Consider the following 20,358-nt stretch of genomic DNA (forward strand, 5'->3'; position numbering starts at 1 on the left):
CACCAGAAGCAAGACAAGCCAACGGGTTCAGCACAGCCGGTGAGTCGGAGAAAAGGTTTTAGCAAACCTGAATTGAGCCCAATGTTGCGAACGGTTAAATTGTATGAACTTGTGAACAAAGAGCTTGTGTGTGAAAGCTTGAAAGAAAGTACAGTGAAGGACCAGCAGCAGAGTTGTCAGGCGCCACATGAGCGCTCATTCGAAGGACTCAGACTGGTCCCATTTGTTAAAACTACAAGTACCAGAAGGCCCTAGGAGAGAATGTCGCAAGAGGTCAAAGTGGCCATACAAGGGTCGAGTAAAACACCTTGCACACCCGACCCATAACCCAGAGGAAAGAGAACGGGAACAAATCCTGCATTGTGTGTGGCAAAATGTAAGCCCGGCTGAGGGATGCCTGCTGAACGGGAGTGAGGTAGGATAACCCTGTTAACATTGTGGTGACAAGAGTGAACCCGGCTGAGGGATGTCCGCAATGAAACATTGTTTAAAAAGACATTGAGACTCGTGAATACGATAAGTGAAATAGTCTGAGAAAAGGCGGTAGTGAACCTGATGGCGGTGGCTAACATTGCAGAAGGATCTGAGCCCGGAAGAGAAGAGTCATCACCCAACGTGCAGACAGAAAGGAACTTTTTATTTTGTTATTTTGATAAATCAGGCCTTTGGGGAAGAAGACTATGAAAGAAACTTGACCACTGAGGATCCTGATATCGCCGAGAACAACAACAGCCCTGTGCTTGGGAAGCCCAGTTGTGTGCTGTGCTCAAGAGGTTTGCCTTATCCCTTGCTAAAAACGTGGGGAAGGGAGGCCCCAGCTATCACATCCTGACATCATTTGTGAACACTTTTTTCTTTTCTTATGAACATTATCCCACACTATTTTGTAACTTAGAGGTAAGGATTGGCAATAGGGTTTTTTAGTATAGGCCCCTATTTATTTGACAAGTTGCCACTAGGACTGCCTTGCTCACATCTTACATTTAGGCTTAGATTAGGCTTTTTCTCACCCATTCATACAGTTGAATAGACACCCTTGAACTGTGATCACTTGTGTCTGCCTTTACTGTTGTCACCATGAGTTCCTTACAGTAACGTGAAATGGCAATACGGAGTTCTTTTGTGATCCCATATCCAAGATATTAGTTAGATCATCCTGTTCAAATGAGGGCTTGGCCTGCCCATCACAAAAAGTCAATTACTCTAGACATGAAATGTCTATATGAAGCATCTGCATGTTCTGCTGGGTCTGGTTTGCCAAATTCCAGCTCTGGCGATGTATCAATGCCATTTGCTGTCTGTACATTTTCATAGAGGGCTTTACTTATGGATTCCTCAGAAATAAGAGCCTCACGAACATTAGGTGTTCCGTACTCTAGTCCAAAGAGGAGTGTATCCTGGTCGGATGGGTCAGGGTCTTCAAATATAGAAGATAAGGATTTAAAGAAATCCTTTTTAGGTAGTGGTTTGAAGGTTCTTTCCTATTTACTTAGACAGAATTGAAGGTTTCGACTATCTTCTTGGATGGCCTCGACGCTTTTGGCGTCACAGGCTTCAGCGCTATCAGCACTGGAGTCTTCGAAGGACTCGACCCCCGATTTAGACAGACGAGGACTGGTCCTGTTGTCGAGTTGAGACCTCAAAGTTTCGAAGGGGTCGAAGGTTTCTCTCCCGGGTTTGAGGGCACGCAGGATTTGATCTTGAAATTCTCCTTGTCGGTTTTTGATGGCGCAACAGGAACATTACTTTTCTCCCTTGGGGGGGCGCCTTCTCCAAGATTTTGAGCTTCTAGCTAAATACCTCCCATTCGGCTGGAGTCGTTAACTTACTTGGGCAGACTTTTTGCCGTTCCGGCAAGGAGTCCGAGGATGAGGAAAGATCTGAGGAGCCTTGGTTCCATCTTTCTAGATGAAGATGAGGATTGGTGGGAACGAGAGAATTTCTTAGAGCTTTTCCTCTGTGGCGAGTCCCCTCTCGAGTCGTTCGAGGAGCGCCTTTTTGACAGTGTCGGCAAAGGGGATTTCATAGGGGATTTACTGACTTCCCCTTGTGCTCCTTCAGCGCTTACAGACCCTATGTGGATCTGTTATAGACATCTTGGCGCCGCAATCAGGGCACTGCTTAAACCGGTCTTCAGGGCCAATGAAGAGGCCATTTTACTCCAGTGTCGCAGTTTCATGGGAAATCGAAAGCACGCCATAATCTTCGAAGCGTAAGCCATCGCAAAAAAAATGTAACTGAAGCTAACGGGCGCAGCACATGCTATTTATGCCTACAATGACATAGATCATAAAACAGAGGCCATTCGAGGGACATTGCGTCGATCGCATCAACGCATTGCACCCTCTGGCTGAAAGAAATTGCCAAAGCAGCTGATGCTGGAAGGGAAGATATGTAAAGAGGAGGAATACGTGGGAGGACAATCCATTCGAAAGTGTTTTTACTTACCGGCCTTCTCTCAAAAAAGTCCAGGTTCTTCAATGGTGCGAGATGTAAAACATTCTCCAACCAGGGGATCTCAGATGGCTTTTTAAAAGAGGGAATCGCAGGAGACACAGATTCCACAGATTATCCGCCCTCAATACTTAAAGACTCATAGTGAGGGTCTGAGCAGAAAAAAACTCTGCAGACTTGCAGTACTGGAACCCAGAATCCTTTGCCAGAGGCGTGCACGGTCCTTAGAAATAATAATTTTTAAATCTGCAATATCACAGCAACCAGCGTCAATACCCTTGGTCCTGAATGCATCAGGAAAACCATCAGTGTTTGGGGGTGGAAACATGTGCAAGGGGATCCTTGTGCCAAGAGGCATCTCTGCATATGCCCCAGCACTGCTGCTTCTGAATGTAATGCTGCTATGATACATGCACTAGTCTCCATCCCCTTCCAGAGACAACATCCATAAGTATGGACTAGAGGAGATGGGACACAGGAGTATGGATCCTTACTGGCAATTGACTGCAGTCATGCTTTCAGATACCCCAGTGCCAACATAGTAGAGAACACAAATAATTCACGTGTTGGCGACACATTAAATATTTTGCGTAGACAAGTTGTGCGTTAGCCATGTTAAAGTGTCTGACAACTGAATAGATTTCCTGAAACTGGTTACCAATGGCAATGGTGAAGGGAGGCAGCATTTATAATTGTTCTTTTTTTATAGTCCGCATTAGCAAATAACCAGTCCTTGTATGAAAATACAACAGACAATACGAGTGACAACAGGACAAACAAAAGGGAGACAGCAGGGTGAGAGCATTTTTCTAGCCATGGTTGTATTTTGAATAAAACAGGAAAAGGAGTGGTGTTTTATGACATTCTACTACAGGATCGGTATATAAAAGGGACACTACACGAATGGCCCATTCAAAGGTCTTAAAGTTGCAGCACACTTTCTCTGAGATGCTTTTCGGAGTCCGCCTCCAGTTGGGAAGGAACGAGAGCAGAATGAGTGAAAGTAGCCAAATTCACTTTAGTGGTCTATTCTTCTGCAGGGTGTGTTAGGCGTATCACACATTTACTCGAGGAAACATACTATGATAAAAAATATTTTTTCATCCACATTCAGGACAAATGTTTTGAACATCTCACAAGACTACCTGTATACTTCTTTGTAAAAGAAACATTGTTGCTGATAAATTACATTTTAAATCTGAAATATCCGATCATAAAGACACCAAAGTATTTAATCGAGCATGGAGGTGGAAAGAGAAGAAAAATAGAGTACAACAACATATTTGTATTTTTTTTATTCAACAGTTTATTTCAATGTATTCATTTTTCAAACTTGGAAAGTAATTTTTGGAGTTTTACAAAAGGAAAAAAAAACAGACTCCTTCACCTTTGACAGGCAGGAATATTGTGCCAGATCTTGTAATTGACTGGTATGCTACCTTCCATTTTCTGGGGGTAAGCTAAAAAATGAGATCAGTAAACACAATGTGAAAATGACATTTCTCTACGGAAAAAGTGGTACTCTACCCTAAAATCTTAACTTTGACGCAAGTCCCGGTCAATCATGCCCATCCTCACTTTTCTAGGAGAAGGGGCAGTAAAAAAAGATAGCCAAGTTGGCAGGGCAAAAAAACAAAGCGAGACAGAAAAGGAGGGGGAAAGGATGTGTGCCGCTAGCTTTGAAAGAAAGACTGACAGTTTTCAAATCACAATGTAATTCTGTCAAATAAAATGAAAATTAGCTATGTTGAATATAAGCAGTGCTTGGCTTTTTAGCCTGCTGCCAACAGGAAATTAGACAAAAAAGTACATTAACAAAAACATACATTTAAGCAAGAGTTTTAACACAGCAGCAACCAGTTACATTCAGCTGACAAAATGACTTCTTTGGATTTTTTCTAAATGTAAAAACAAGATGGCTTTGCCTCATTGGGTATACTACTTCGAAGAAATACTGTGAGGTGGAAATAAGGCGCTTTTTAATAACATGGCTGCCCAGACTGTTTTTGCTTCGTATTATGTGCAGAATAAAAATCTCATGCACTAGGAACACACATATTGTAAAAAGTATCAAGTATTGTTTGGGATTCATATATAACCTGTTCAGTGTACAATATTTTATACATCACCAAAATGAGTGTCGCTTGCCCAGACTGTGAATGCAGAGACAAGAAAACACAATGCCTGCAGTACACTAAACATACGAAGTACGAAGCCTGTATTTGACTACAAACATATTTTGCTGCTTGAATAAACATCATATTTGTGTTTTATTCTATTAAGCAGATTCTCCCGGACACAGTCATTGAAGTTCTAGTCCCTTGAAAGCAATGACCACAGATCATGTAAGTAAGGGTCCTTCAAAAATAAAGACAATGCTCTAAGGAAGCAACATTTATGCCAAAGAGATTATCCAAACATAATCTATTAACATTAGGAAGCTGCAATAACCGTACACGTATAAGAATGTGCACAAAGGAAGCAGAAAATGACAAAGGAATGATAGCAATGGGTGAAAGGCTGTCTGCATTACATTGCTGCGTCAGAGGTGTGAAGAATTTCAGCAGGCTGAGTTATTTCATTCTCATGCGTCTCCTCTGAGCCAGATTTCCGTTTCCTTGGCAGCCCCAAAGCTCTGCTTAAAAATCTTTTTGCCACTGTAGTGTCCGTCTGTGGTCTCTCCTTGAACGGCAACACATCTAAATGAAGGAAAATTCATAAATAAAAAAAAACACACGTCAAATCAATGAAAGCTGATCTCGCACAAGTAGCACAGAAATAAAATGACAAAACATCCCACGTTAGAAATCTTGCGGATTGGTTAGACATGTCGTGTCCCTGCAGAGAACAAGTTACAAGATGATTTATTATGTTATTTCATTTTTATAGTGGTTTAACCAAATGGCTTTACAATGCAAATAACGGTAGAGCAATTTTTGTAATAAACGCTACAGATGCAATATAAATACAATATGCAACCATAGCAGTTTACAATTAAGAAATATAGTTAATAAACTTCAGGAAAAACTGAACAAAAAACATGCTCTTTTAAAAATGGTACCCAATGTGGTAGACTATGTACAACCAAGGGTAATGCATTCCACAACTTGGGAGCACAAATGTGCAAAGAGCAGAAACTTGACAGTAGAACCTGAAGCAAACTAAGGACGAAGATTGTAGTTGCCGAAAAGGTTGATATATAAAAACATTAAAATGGAAAGATAATCAGGTGCAAGGCTATGCATACATTGTAATACAATGCATACAAAAATGATATTCAAATATATGAAGAATAGGTAGCCAATGTAAGCGGGCAAGATAGGACGAAGCTTGGGAAAATAACGTACTGGCTATCCACCAAGAGGGAGGGCGAGGAGGAATCCATGGGGGTAACATCCATCAGAAAGAGCATTACCAGGAGGCAAGTATAATTTGTTCTTCTAATGGATTCATAGTCTATGACAGAAAAGCAGTACATGGCTCTGGAGGAGAAAAGAAAGCAAGGACGCAACCTAGACCAAAGAACTGGAGGGCTGCCCTACCAAAACAGGCATCCTGACTTGAACGGGAATACAAGTAGTAATGCTTAGAAAATGTGTGCAGAGAAGCCCACGTTGCCACCCGGCAGATGTCCAGGAAAGGGACTCCCCTCTTCAGGGCAAAGGTGAAAGCCACCCCTCAGGCGCTTCCTTACCAGACTGATCATAGCATTCTAAGATGCACAGAATGATCCACCTTGGCAGGGTTTGCTTTGCCATAGCCCTGCCAGAGCAGGCACCAGTGCAAGCAACGAAAAGCTGGTCATGTTTCCTGGCCTCTCTCCGAGAGACGTAGTAGCCAAGGGCCTGCACCGGGTCCAACCGATGGAATCGTACCTATGCCTTAGAAGTGAAAATCTGAGAGATAAAAATCTGAGACCACCTTCGGAGGAAAGGAGGGTCTCACTCTCAACGTCACCTATAACAGTAAGATTTAGCAGATCACCACCATAACTTTATTCGGCTAAGAGCCATGAAAGTATAAACATCCTAAAAAATAAAAAATAGATAAAACATCACATTTCCCATAAATAGGCAGGTTAGGGCAATTGCAAGTTGGGGGTGATCTGGGGTTCACTTAGTTGTTAAATGATAGTTCAGTATACGCCAGCAGCTATATCAGAACACAGAAGTACCAGGTGATTTTCAGTGAAACGTGAACCTTGATGACCTGAACGAGGGGGTCTTACTTTGGGATCAATTTCCCAGTGGTACAGCATTTGCTCCTGCAAGCACAGACCAATGGGGGATTCTTTCAGAAGGCAGGAGGTTAGGTACGATTGAAGAATTGTGTGGAGGTCCACATATTCAGCATGCCCTTAACTAAGGCATAGCCCGAGCTCGATTCTAATAGAGTCATGTGTATGGAGACACTGTGAAGCCTGGTACAGCAAGTGATTTGCTCCCCCCCTCAACGCCCAGATCCAGTAAAGGCACTTTTTATTTTTTTTTTAAAAAAATGGCAACTCTGGGTTCATGATGATTTGGGGCAAGCTTGGAGACCCTATGAAGGTAAAATGATCCCCTTACCTGTGACTACATCCTCCTACTTCTATTAGTAGTTGTACTGCCCAATAGATGAGCCATCTGGGTTATTGCCCTTCCAGAGGTGATGGTAATCCAGAGTACCCCAACTATGGGGAGAGACAGGGTGTACAACAGTGTGGGCTGGGAGGAACAATGGCCAGACTCATTACAAACATGATTATTTAGGTCTAGTTCAAATAACGCCAGCTCACCCAACAGGCCTGTTCGAAGATGAATGGTTATCTTTGGCTCATTCACACCCATTGGCATCCCCCTGTCTTGCCCCTTAACATTCTGAATAATGCCTGGGTTATCAGGGCTATGCTCGGGCACAGACAACATTTTATCCACTTGATTCACATGCCCCACTCCTTAAGCCGCCAGAACAGTTGTGTACCCCTCCTTATGTAACACTCACCAAACAGTTCAATAAGATTAAAGGCCATTTTCTTGAGTTGGAAGATTTCGGCCAGAACGATACTACACTGACAAACATTAGGAGATGGACCACTCCCACACCCAGCTGGATTGGTTGGTAAAACATTAGCTGTTTGCACACAAGGAAGGGGAGAGCCACAGTAATTTATCTGGTGGGGAGTCGCCAGGGACCCCGCCAATGCGCCCATTTCTATAGAACCTCTATTCGCAGTCCCAGGCAGACCTTCACCTTCCAATTGTCTTTTGGGGGACCCTTGCACCCATGGGGTTAGATCCGTCAGTTCTGTCAGACCGGGTGGATCTACAGATAGGGGCATCATGTACTTCGTTGCATTATCCCTTGGGTTATCCTGTATCACAGAAGTCACAGATGTCTCAGGTGTTACAGTACAATGAGAAGGAGGATCACTGAAAAGTCGAGAAGCTAGGACATCTGGGGTTGCAGAAGTGATGAGGGTTGCAATTGTTATGCAATTGGTAAGAGTATGCATTCCAGAATCTAGTTCAGGGGCAGTATTCCCCCTGTGAGGGGCCCAGAGAAGTCACTGAAGCGATTTAATGTGGAGCATGGGTGAGCTTCCGGGACCATCAGGATGCAGGCGCTCACAAGGTCTACTAGGCACAGAAAGGGGGAAGGCAGGGACTTGTCCATGTGACAAGAGGACATTGACATCCAGGAGATGTTTGCCACCAGATCCTCGGGTGGAAATGCCCTGCACAGGCAAGTGTCCAAGTCGGCCCCCGATTAATCAGAGACACAGGGATGACGAACACAGACTTTTTGAATATCAGGGAAAAGCCCAAGCTGTGCAACAACTCCATGCATGGAGCAGGTGCTCCGACACTAGTTCAGAGTAGCGATCTCGGATGAGCCAGTCCAAATAGGGAAAGACATGAATGCTCTCCCTCCTCAGCAGAGCTGCAACCACTGCTAGTAGTCTGGTGAATACCCTGGGAGCAAAATAAAGAATGGTAGTCAAACTGGCCCACAGCGAAGCCCAGGAACTTCCTGTGCTTTTGATGAATGGGCACATGGAACTAGGCATCTTGTGGGACAGTAATACCAACCAGTCCTGCAGTTCGAGGGCTTGCAGTATGTGGACTAGGGAAACCATTTTGAATTTGTTCTTGCAAAAGGTACACATTCAGCAATCTCAGATGCAGTATCAAACAAAAAAAAACCTCCTTTGGATCAAGAAAATATTTGTAATGCCACTCTTTGCCTTGTTCTGAACATGGTACCAATTCTATTGCGCTCTTTGAGAGAAGCCGACGGACTTCCTTCAAGAGTATGCAATCTGAAGGAAAGGTGTTGGTGTGAGGGCCATGGTCCGGGGAGGCTGCGCCAAATTGAGAAAGTAGCCCTGCTGAATGACATGTAAATCCAAGCATCAGACTTAGTCTGGGACCATTCCGAGCTGAACAGGGAAAGTCTTCCCCCCACAGGGTAGAAGACCTCACAGTAGTTTTGCATCTTGTGGTGCCGAGGAGATAGTGGCTGCAGCCGCTCCACCCCTGGGGGTACCCCTACTGCTTCACCTCCGGAAGAGTCTGCCCTACACAGCCGCCTGACCTCAACCACATGGAGCATGGGAGGCTGCTGTCCAAAAAATCTACGGAGCCCCGTAACCAACGCCAAGACCAGCTGGCTTGGGAGACCCCAGATCCCCAAGCGCTACGTCCGAAGGATGTTAGCTGCAGTGATGAGCAGCAGCAGCAGGGAGGCAAACGCTCCCAGAGAGAGACTACCACTGAGAGGTACGAACACTTTGAATCCAGGTTGGGAAAGCCAACAAGGTCACGGGAGCCTGAGAAACGCAAGCGTGCAAGCTTCCTGTTAGGCAGAATTATATGCAGTACCCTTTGGGAACAACACACACAATTAAGACTACAAGTGACAGTACAAATTCACCTTTGCTACAAGCCTGTTCTACACAGTAAAAGTGGTAGCGATGGCTGAGCAGCCAGACTTATCTCAAGAGCAAGTGAGCAGTATCAATAGTTACACAAAGGACAGCAATTACTATGATTCAAACAAACACTGACTCAAGGTTTCTGAGTAAAAGAATATACTTTTATTTACACATCAGTTGTAACATTTCACTAAAGTAAAGCAGTTTAAAAATCACACTCTTAATGCACCACAACACTCCCAATAGGTTCCAGACAAGTTAAGCTCACAAATGAAAGTGGGAGCAAAATGTTACTCCAGAAATGTAAAAGGGAGGGAAAGAAAGTAAGGCAGAAATTGAACAGCACCAACAGGTAAGTAAGCAGGGCAATCAATCTAGAAAAAGGAACTACAGTGATGGAATCAAATCAAAAAGGCTTAGGGCCAAAGTCAATAGGACAAAGTCTTTTGCTCAAGATCGCACAGCTCGGGGTAGTTCGCGGTTAAGTCTTTGCCAAGAGTTGCGGACGAAGTTGGTCGACAGAAAAGTTAGTTTCAAGAGTAGAGAAGGACAAGCCCTCTGATTGCAGAAAGATTTCACACACTTTCACCGCGGCTGAACGAAACGAACAACCGGATTTGCACAATACCTTTAAATGGAGAAGAAGCTGTAGCTGAGGCAGACGTTCCTGGCAGTTCCTGCAGGCTGACGGTTCCTGAAGCGACTGTCGGACTGACATGAAGTAGGAAGACTGGAGGGTCCTGAACTGCTCAGTGAAGAAACCAGTGGCAGAGCAAAGCAACGAATAAAAGGTGCGCTCCTTAAAACCCAAGCAGGGTCTGACCTTCCTGGCTATCCGGGCCACTGTAGCTCGGTACAGTGAATTCGACCAGAGGAGGGAGTCCTGGCTTGCAGTTTGGGCAAACTGGTTGGTCCCACCAGCTCAGGGCAAGATTCCTGGAGGATCTTCTCTGTCGTTGGAGTTTGAGGATTCGGACCTGCAGCAGGGCTTCACCGGGCGGTTCAGTCGTGGTAGGGGTCCTCTCCCGTCAGCTCCTTGTCGGTTCTTTCGTTCCAGTGGCGACTCTGACTTTCCAGACCCGGAGACCTGCTTTTTATGCAGTTTTCCCCCATTCACACAGCCTGGCTGTCAATCACACAGCAGGGTGGCTGTCCCGCCGGGTCAGTCACCACAGCCAATAATTTCAGAGTGTGACATGGGTCTCCAAGGAGACCCTGTGCAGGGAGTCCTAAAGCCCTCCCACACATCCTGTCCCCCCCAGACATACAGGCACCTAAGGAGGGTTTGTTAGGCAGAATCCTGTGCAGTTCCCTTAGGGAGCACCACAGAAGATTAAGACTACAGGTATGAGCCATAAATCCCCTTTGGTATCAGTCTGTACCACAAAGATTTAGTTGGTAGCTGTGGCTAAGCAGTCAGACTTATCTCAAGAGGGAGATGAGCAGTATTCAGGGTTTACACAATAGGACTACCATGCTATGGCACAAGGAAACACTGACCAAAGCTTTGTATTAAAAAGAATATATATTTATTTTACACACTTCTAGTTCAACACATTAATCACAGTTAATAAAGCAAGTTAAAATCAGTCAAGAAAAGTATGCACAACTCCCTAGTTAAATTGTAGACAAATTTGAGCAAGATTGAAAACTGAGCAAAAACGGCACAGTGAAAACCAAACACAAATGGCACTCTAGCAATTTCTCACAAGAGAGGGAAAGGACAAGTTATACAGGAATATATTCTTAGGCACCTTAGCAACACGTCCCAATAGGTTGTGAACAAGTTTAGGCAAGGCAGTACTTTAGCACAGAGAATACTTAAATGAAAACCGAGCAAAATGGCACTTCACAAGTTTTAAAAGTGGGAAGGAAAAGGTGGTTATAAGAAGTAGGTGCACCAACACAGTTTTAGTTGAGAAGCAATCTAGAGAAGGCAGTTCTAACAAATTTAGCCAGAGTCAATAGGCCTGTGCCAGAGTCAATGGTACAGGGCAAGGGCCCAGGAGCAAAATGTTCTTGTAGCAGCAGTAAAGTCTTTGGTTAACGATTCAAAAAGGTGGGTGCAGAAGGCGAAAGACAATGTTAGACAAAAGGGGCGGCCAACCAAACGGGTAGGTAAAGGATTTAAAACACCTTTAGTGCTACCACACGAAAAGGGAGGCCTGGCGGAACAAAGTACCTTGATATCAAGAAGAGGATCCTGCGGTGGCGGTTGTTCCTGCAGTTCGGGTAAACCAGCAGAGGAAGAGACTCTCGTCGTGGAGGAAGGTTTGAGTGACTGCACTACCCAGGGATGAAACCAGCCGCGGTGCTGCCCAACAAATAAAAGTTACGCTCCTTTAAATCGCGGTCCGGGTGGATGGCTGCCTGGCTATCCGGCCTCCAAGTGCTGGGCACTGGCGATTCAACCAGGGAAGGTCCAAGAAGGCGATTGGCAAACTGGTTGGCCCCACCAGCTCAAGGGAAGAAGGCTCTTTCAGATGAAGATCTCCTCTCGTCGTGTGGAGAAAAGTGGTGAGACGCTGCAGCAGGGCTTCACCGGTGGTTCAGTCGTTGCAGATGTCTTCGGCTTCCCTCCTCTTCGGTTCCTCAGTTCCAGTGGCGACGTCTTGCTATTCCAGTCCTCAGGACCCTGCTTTTATGCAAAAAGATCCCCATTCATACAGCCTAGCTGTCACTCACACAGTGGAGTGGTCATGTTGGTGGGAGACCCTCCAGCCTATCAGGTTAGAGTGCGACATGGGTTGCTGCGGCAACCCTGTCCAGGGGTCCTACTCCCACACAATGGACCCACCCCAGACTCAGTGGCGCCGAAAAGAGGGCTTCTTGGCAGAAGCCCGCCAAAAGGACGAACATAGGATCCCCGACCTGGGTTAGGAGTTTAGAGAAAGACACGAGAAAGAATTTATATTAAAGTTCTGGCAAATAAAACCATCCGAGTAAAGTTAATAATAAAATAAACCGACAGTATGTTAGAGGCCGTCAGAAAAAGTGGTAGCCTCGAACAATGGGAAAATCCCATAGGGAAATATTTGCGGTCGAATATTTTCGGTAGTAACCACTGCCACCAGCCAGAAACTTTGAGAGAGGGACTGTACGGTACCCTCTCGAAAATGAACACCAGGGAAAAGCTATTAACCCTTCCCACTACCTCCATAGTAAGATGGGTTGTACTTGTTTAGTTCATAAAAATTGACTAGTAAAGTCAATGGGGACTTTACATGCCCTGGGAGACGGTAGCCAGTCCCAGGGTATTGTTTCCATGTTTGGGGGTCGCTACGACACCCCTGTGTCACTGCACTGAAGGTGCTGTGTAACATGTGTATACAGATGGTTCCTATGAGGGTGAGATAAACCCCATAGACATTAAACACAAAATATAGCCTAGAACACACATGGCAAATATGCCTAAGAGTGGGAAAAAGGGTCACACTCTTAGCAGGAGAAAAAAACGAACCCTTCAAATCCAGCAAAGCTGCTGGGGGACTCTATAGGTAAGGGAAATTAGCCATAGAATGAGAATTCTCCCTAAAAGGGTTTCTGCGTAGAAGTCTGCGAAAAGACGGTGAACAAAGGATTCAACCTGATTTGGCGCGCAGAGTAAAAAACAAAAGAAATTTTCTAAAAGAAATGGAAAATAAATCCAGCCGGAAGCGAAATAAAACGTATGTGGTCCAGCAGGTTTAAGTTCGAGTCTACCAAGATGGCCTAAAACAATACCAAGGTTATGTAAGATAACCGCGGTACGAAAAATAGGGTAGGTACCACTTCCACCAGCCAAGTCTTGATGAAAAGGGAGCAAAACAATGCTCCAAGAGAAATAGACAAAAAGGGATAAATATTAACCCTTTCCAGTACTCTATGTACGATAAGGTGTACTGGGTCTGTGGTTTTACAGAGGCTAATAAAGTTAATGGCAACTTTATATGTTCTGGGAGACAGTAGTGAGTCCCAGAAAATGGAGTCTGAGTTGGGAAGTCTAAAAGACAACCCTGTGTCACTGCACTGAAGGTGCTGTGTAACACACAGTAAAAAGACGATGCCTGTGGAGTAGGTGAGGCTCCACAGTCTATGAACACAAAAATGTTAAACACACACAGCAAAACACATGTAAGAGTGGGAAAAAAGGCGCACAACTCTGACCAGGTGAAAAAATAAATCCCAGAAATCCAGCAAAGCTGCTGAGGGACTCAGTAGGTAAGGTAAATTAGCCATTTTGGAGAATTCCCCCCAACACTCCCCTTGTGAATCATAATGAGATCGGTATAAACACTGTGAATCCAGGGTGGGCAAGCCGATAAGGTTACCCGAATGGGCAAGCAGCCTATGTGAAGCAGAGTGAAAGCAATGCAAAAATGTTGCATCAAGGTTAGGAAAGCCAATGAGGATGCAGGAGCCTGAAAAATCAAGAGTGGGTAAGCGCCCTGTTTGAATTACATGAATTGAGAGAAAACAAGTTTGTCAGAACGCGTAAGACTTTTGGGAGCCCAAGAGCTCCGAGATTGTTATAAAGAGTTGTGTTAAACGGGAACCCGTAGAGGTCTTGAGAAAAACCCTTGTTTTCCTGAGGAAGAGGGAACCGTAAGGAAGAACTTTTATTTTGACTAACAAAGACTGCAAAAAAGCTGTGAACTTTCTTTTATATTAATGAACTTGGAACTATCGACAGACCAAGTGATGGGGCCAGGCAGAAGCCGAAGATAGAGGTCATTGCTCTGTGCTCTTTTATTCCAGCTTTCAAAAGAGGTAGGACCAGATAGATTGATAGGATTTCGAGCAAGGACGGTTTTCTTTGTCGAGCACCATTAGAAGAAATTCCATACATTAACTGGGAATTAACACACAGGTAACACTTACTGATCATAGTATTTTCTATATGTGAATTACATAGTTAAAATTGTGATTTAGGTTGGGTGACTGCAGGTAGGTTAATTACATTTTAACCGTGGATCAATGCATATGCATTTCACTGTCTTTGTGTCGTGTGAAACTGCTTCATCAGGTCCATGGAGCTATTGAAGCAATCCTGCAGGGAATTGCCACGATAAGTGACTCCCAAAATGCTCCACAGTTGGGCATCCAATTAGTGAGTTTCATTTTTTGATAGTCTGCAAACTAAATAGTGCTCTTCATTAAGTGTTGTTCATGGTTATGGGTTTACTCTCAAATTACTGGCTGACTAATCTGTTTTTAGCAAAGAGGTAATATTTGAGCAAAGGCTCATAAGCTTTCTTCAGCAGGTTTCTTTCATCCTTCGGGCAACTGAACTGCAAGGGGCAACATTTGCTGAGTTGATCAAGGCTATATGAATTGTGTATTTATGTCCCATTTACTTTGTTCAGAGAGTCCAGGAGCAATAGTACTCTTATTTCAGAGGTTGATTTTCCCATGCATTGTTGTGTTTGATATTAAATGGGGCTGGAGACACTGTGTGTGAGCCACAATTAATGCTACTGATGTGTAAAGATGAGGGTTGGTATATCGGAGACAGTTAAAGATCTTCTCTGTTATTTAAATACATAGCCTTGGTGTGAATAAGCCATTTTAAGGTCACGCATTTAGTATTTATGACATAATTTTTAGGGACCGGCAGTGGGCATGCACCATTACCAACCATGGTCTAAAATCACTATCATAGTTTACAATCACCAAACAGCCAACCATGTCAGACCATTGACAACCATCAATGTCTTTTGTCGACCAGATCTGATCATGACCAACCACTCCTGGCCGACGAGGATTCCAAGCCTGGAAGCTGGGATGAGGCCTACAAACCGAAATAAGTCCTCTTTAGCAAAGCAAAAACGTTTGGCTTTTCAAAATGTGTTATCCTTAGCTTTAAAGTCCCATTCAAAACCAAATATCCTGCTTGGGAAAAGTATTCGCTTCATAAAAGGTTTTGGGTAGGCATGCAGTTTTCTCCCCCCACATCTACAGAAAATGGCAAACTTCAAATATGGGACAAATTATTACATGCCTTAATGAAATCAGCAATGTGTCATGCCATTCTAGACTGGCAGCACTTTAATCTCAGTATGTTAACATATTAAACAGATCTGAGAACTCCATCTACTGTAGGCTTCTCCTCCGCCTACCAAAGGCCTCTAGCATGCAGGCGTCCGGTGTGGGCTCCCAGCCCTTTAGGGAAACATCTGTGGTGACCGTCTCCTGGTACAGGGAACTTTGGAACCCTGTGCCCTGGGCGACGTTGGAGTGGACGCCCCAACAGCGAATCACTCGTCAGAACTCCTCGAACGGGAACTTGTCCGCAAAGCTTCCGAACACCTGAACCCAGCAAGCGTCCAGGAACTCCTGAAGAGGTTGCATCCGTAAACCTGCAGAGCCAGATAAGGTAGATGCAAGATGGCATCATGCCGAGCAGCGACTTGATGGTCCGCACTGTAGCGGTCTTCAGTGACAAGTTGCTGCACTTTCCCCAGAATGGCCTCTATCCTCTCATCCGAGGGCGATGCTAGGCAGGAGACCGCGTTGAGCCTGGCATCTAGGAACAACACGTTCTGCGATGGTGTCAAGCAGGACTTGCGATAATTGATGGAGAACCCCAGATCTGTAAGCAGGTGGACAGTCGTATCTGTGAGCCAGTCGTCGAGTTACGGGTACACGCGTATCCCCCGCAGACACAGATGGGTCGAAACTGGTGCCAGGCACTTCATGAACACTATGGGGGCCTGATTTGAGGCAGAAGGGGAGGGCCTTTATTTTTTATTTATTTGTTTACAGACTATTTACAAGTTAAACAAAACATCACACAAACAACTGGTAGTTCCGTCCCTGCACTACAAAGCGTAGGCATTTTCAGTGCTTCCTGTGAATGGGGACGTGGAAGTCGGCGTCCTCCAAGAAGTCTTTCTTCTAGTTGGCCGAGCACGTGCTGCAACGTGACCATCCTGAATTTTTGGGATTTGAGGTACTTGTTGAGACGTTGCAGGTGCTGCCAGACCCCGGTGTTCTTTTTGACCAAAAAGTATCCGGAGTAGACTCCAGAGCCCCAAAGTCGGCGTGGAACCAGCTCTATCGCCCTCTTTCGCAGCATGGGCCGTACCTCCTTTAAGAGTTGAGGGATGTGCTGCTCCTGCCAGGCCATGGGAGGGATCCGCGGACACTTGTGCTGGAACTCCAGGTTATGTCCGTGGGCAAAAGCCTCCAGCACCCATCTGTCGGTGGAGATCTTCTCCCACTCGCTGATGAATCCAGTCAGCTGGCCTCCCACCGGGGTGCATGGGTGGGGGCCCAACGTCTTGGCCGGTTCAGTCCTGCTTCGGCGTAGGTGTTCCACCTTGAGGGCGCTGACCACCTCCTGGGCTGATGGTACGATGAGAACCCTTTCGATCTGTCCGACTTTCCTCTGGAGGGGCGAAATGAAGATTGGTGTAGTTGCAGAGCGCCCAGGGGCATGAGCCGTCTCTGTATCCGCTTTGATGGCCTGCAGGGACTCGACAGCCTTCCCAAAGAGTGCATCTCCGTAGAAGGGCATGTCCAGCACCCTCGTCTGGACTTCCTGGCGGAAATTCGTGTCCTTCAGCCAGCCTCGACGATGGAGGCAGATACTGTTCCATCTGCCGGAAACCTGTGTGATGGCATGGTCCGAAGCAACCTCTCCCTCCTGGAAGAGGGTGATCGCCTCCATCCTCCTGTCGTCGGGCAGGAAATGTTAAATAAAAAAAATATATAAAAATCGGGCCCAGCTTGTACCACAGCTCCCTATCGTACCTGGCCAGGATCGCCAATGCGTTGGCCGCCTTGATGGTTGACGCAGCGGTTTAAATAACCTTTGTTCCCATGGTGTTCAACATCTTCCCCTCGCTGTCCAGAAGGATTGACAACCACAAAGGGTTTGACGATCTCTACCTTGTGGTCCCCGAAATGACTGAGTCCGGCGATGGTGTCCGCAGACACCTGGGAGCGGACTCCGGCACTCAGTACTTTTTCTCCAGTCTATACCGTTTGGCCGGGACCGTGCAAGGATTCAAGAGGGCCAGGTCTTCCTCTCACACATCGTCCAGGAGGGGCACCGCCTTGATGGTCTTCTGCTTGGCCTCAACGCCTGGTACAGGAAACCCTCCTCCTTGGTTTCCTCAGGCGTAAACTGGAAAAGTTTGGAGGCTTTGGTGACCATGGAACGAAACTACCCCACCACATCTGATGGCGACGCTCTTGGTTGCGGAGATCCATCCACCGTGACTATATTGTCTGTCGTCATTGTGTCTGTCCCGGTGTCCACCAGTGGGGAGGGCACCTGTCGTGGGTGTGGGGGCTGAAACAGGGGTTTCGGATGACGCTTCCTATTTTTAGCCTGAGGTTAGCCTGAGGCTGGCCCGGGGGTGCAGGGACCGGGGCCTGCGGCATCCTTTTCTGGATTTCTGACACCAACGTGTGTAGGGTCGAATGAATGTCCAGGGATAGATCTCTCGGCTGAGCTGGCATGGCCGGAACACTAGGCCCTGCACCGCTGTCGTCGTCCTCGTGGACCGTGTGCAGGGACTACAGGTCCTCGTCGTATGTGGACGAAACTTCCATGGCCTGGGGCACAGCCTGTGGTTGGCCTGGGACTTCACTGCCCCCCCCCCCTTTTGCACCCTGAGGGGTCGGGCCATCCTCAGAGATGGCATCCTCCTCTCCGGCGTGCCAGCAGGCTTTGCCACCTCCCCCAGCTGAGGCCTCCCACCTCAGAGGCAGGGACACCCTGGGCACAGTAGAGGCTACCTTCACGGGGTCAGCCCCTTGGCCCTTCGAGAGAGCAGCTGCCACAAGCTCAATCGTTGGAAGATTTCTTCTGCGCCGCTTGGGCAGATTGGTCGCCTTTTCCTCTGTCCTGGGTTTCTCAGGTTTCTCCTGCCAATTTCCTCTTTGAGAAGGAGCTCGATCGCTGGCTGGTGACATTGATCGCGCCCTGCCCATCACGGGACCCGCTTGGGCGGCGACCCCGATGGAACGGGAGTTACGGTGCTTGGCCTTGTGTTGGGCCCCCATGGATAGGTCCCCTCAAAGGACTTAGAAGCCCAATGCCCAGACTAGCCGGTCCTGGGTCAGGCATGACAATGCTTGGGGCACGAGGCAGAGACCTGGTTTTTTAACCAGGCAGCAAGTCTACTGTCGATCCTTGATCATTTTCTCAGAGAAGCTGAGGCAGATCTTGCACTCTCCTTTCCTTGTGGTCCGGATGAAGACAGTAGTGGCACTGAGGGTGTTTGTCCTCCACAAACACGTTCCGTAGTTCGTATCTGGTGCAGAGCTTGAAAAGGGATCTTCCTTCCTTCCTTCCTTCTCCATCATGGCCGGAGGCGTTGAGTAGGCCCGATTGCCTTCTGGAAACTTCGAAGAAACTTAGAAGAAACTTCGACAATCCTTGCCCTTGAGGGGTGCTGAAATTCCCTGACAAACATCGCCCTCGTCAGTGCCCTTGTTGAAGGGCACAACTTTGGAGTTTCCTTTGTCGCCATAGCCTTCCTAGACGGTCTGTAGGTAGACTAGATCCTCCTCTGAGGAGATATCCATATCATGGAGGACTTCGGCGCCCCTCCCTTTGTTTGCGTCCAGAGGGAACGTCTTGGGGAGATGATCGGCATCCCCTTCTCCGGGGTCTTCTGAATGGGCTGGAAAGCAGTCTCCCGCCTGGGAGGGAGGGAGGGACACACTTGCCTTATAAAGGGTGCCCTGTGGGTCCGCCCCAGCAGCGTTCGAAAGGGATGCCAACACTACCTCAATGGAAGGCGGCGCATCTGGGCTTTCACGGTCAGGACAGGTCCCTTGTCCAGCTAGGCCTTCATGGTCGTCCCGGACACTTTGTCCTGCTTGGCCTTCTCTTTAGGGGACAGGTCAGAGACTCAGTCCCCTTTGGCCTTCTCTGTCAAGGGTAGGCCGGACGCTGTACCCTGTTTGGTCTTCTCTTTGGCCACCTCCAGGGACCACCTTGAGCTTGCCTGGATGGTCTGACTTCCTCTTGGATGAAGATCCACATCGTTGACTGGTGACCGAAGCAGCTGGAGATGTTGAACGCACCGTGGCCGCCGAGGAGCCCGCTGCAACAGCACGCCCGCCGGCAGTGGACTCGCAGTGCTTGGACTTTTGTTGGACCCCCGCTGGAGGGGCGCCCTCAAAGGACTTATAAGCCCACTCAGCTTTCCCGGATACGGGAGAGGCATGCCCTTGGGTACCACCCGGGGTAGAGGCCTTGACCTGCGGCCACTCCTCCAGCCGTTTACGCCGATCCCTCAACGTGCATTTCCAGAGCTCACAGCAAAACGCACAATCTTCCTCCTTGTGCGCTGGATGCAGGCAGTAGAGGCACTGGGAATGTTTATCGTCTATATAAAAATTCTGCAAACCGCAGTTGGTACAAAGCTTGGAAATAGAGGGGGGATCCTCCTACTCGTCTGCCATGATCCAAGCAGTGTAGGCCTTGATGAAACTTCTGGAAGCCTCCATGAAGAAACTATGAAATTTGCCCTTGAGGGGAGCTAAAAAATCTGAAAAAAGGGTGCATGTTAATCAGAAGGTTTATTGATGGAGTACAGGGGCTCGATTGTCCAAATAATAGAGTAAGACTCTTTCAAAAAATCGAAAAATGCAGTAAAAGCTTGAGCGCTAAGCACGAGGACTCCCAACATTTCAATGCGCAGTAAAGATCTGAAGGTGGCTGGCAGAGGAGAGGCTTAGGTAGACAGCAGTCATTGGCTAGGGGCAGTATGACCCCAGAGCTCAGTGATTGATTGTTAGGAGAAATACAGTTCAGAAATTAAACTGAAACAGATTTTTTTCTGTTACCGAGGATTCCCAGTCTGACGACGGGGGAATATTCATGAGCATGTGAATCCATGCCAGCCCCCATGCTGGAGAAGTTATATCATCTTGGGCAATCTTAGAGCAGGGACCACCTAGAATATTGACAGAGGGCATTTTAGACAGATAAGACCTTTGCCTTTAGGCCATCACATTTAGCTAGGCAGTTTTTAGATAGTAGAGGT

The 20,358-nt window shown here is 46.7% G+C and overlaps 1 protein-coding gene across 4 annotated transcripts in view; it reads right to left on the bottom strand.

Moving 5' to 3' along the window:
- Positions 1 to 3,734: 3,734 nt before the first annotated feature.
- The window catches only part of R3HCC1 (R3H domain and coiled-coil containing 1), a 561,246-nt gene continuing 544,622 nt past the window's right edge, over positions 3,735 to 20,358 (bottom strand). For all 4 annotated transcript variants that reach the window (XM_069617616.1, XM_069617618.1, XM_069617619.1 and 1 more), the window contains exon 8: positions 3,735 to 5,153. In XM_069617616.1, coding sequence (XP_069473717.1) covers positions 4,984 to 5,153 — 170 coding nt within the window. In that variant the 3' untranslated portion in view covers positions 3,735 to 4,983. The remainder of the gene's footprint in view (positions 5,154 to 20,358) is intronic.

Source organism: Ambystoma mexicanum, chromosome 10 (genome assembly GCF_040938575.1).
Source record: "Ambystoma mexicanum isolate Mex_15411 chromosome 10, UKY_AmexF1_1, whole genome shotgun sequence".
In the NCBI taxonomy this organism is placed as follows: domain Eukaryota; kingdom Metazoa; phylum Chordata; class Amphibia; order Caudata; family Ambystomatidae; genus Ambystoma; species Ambystoma mexicanum.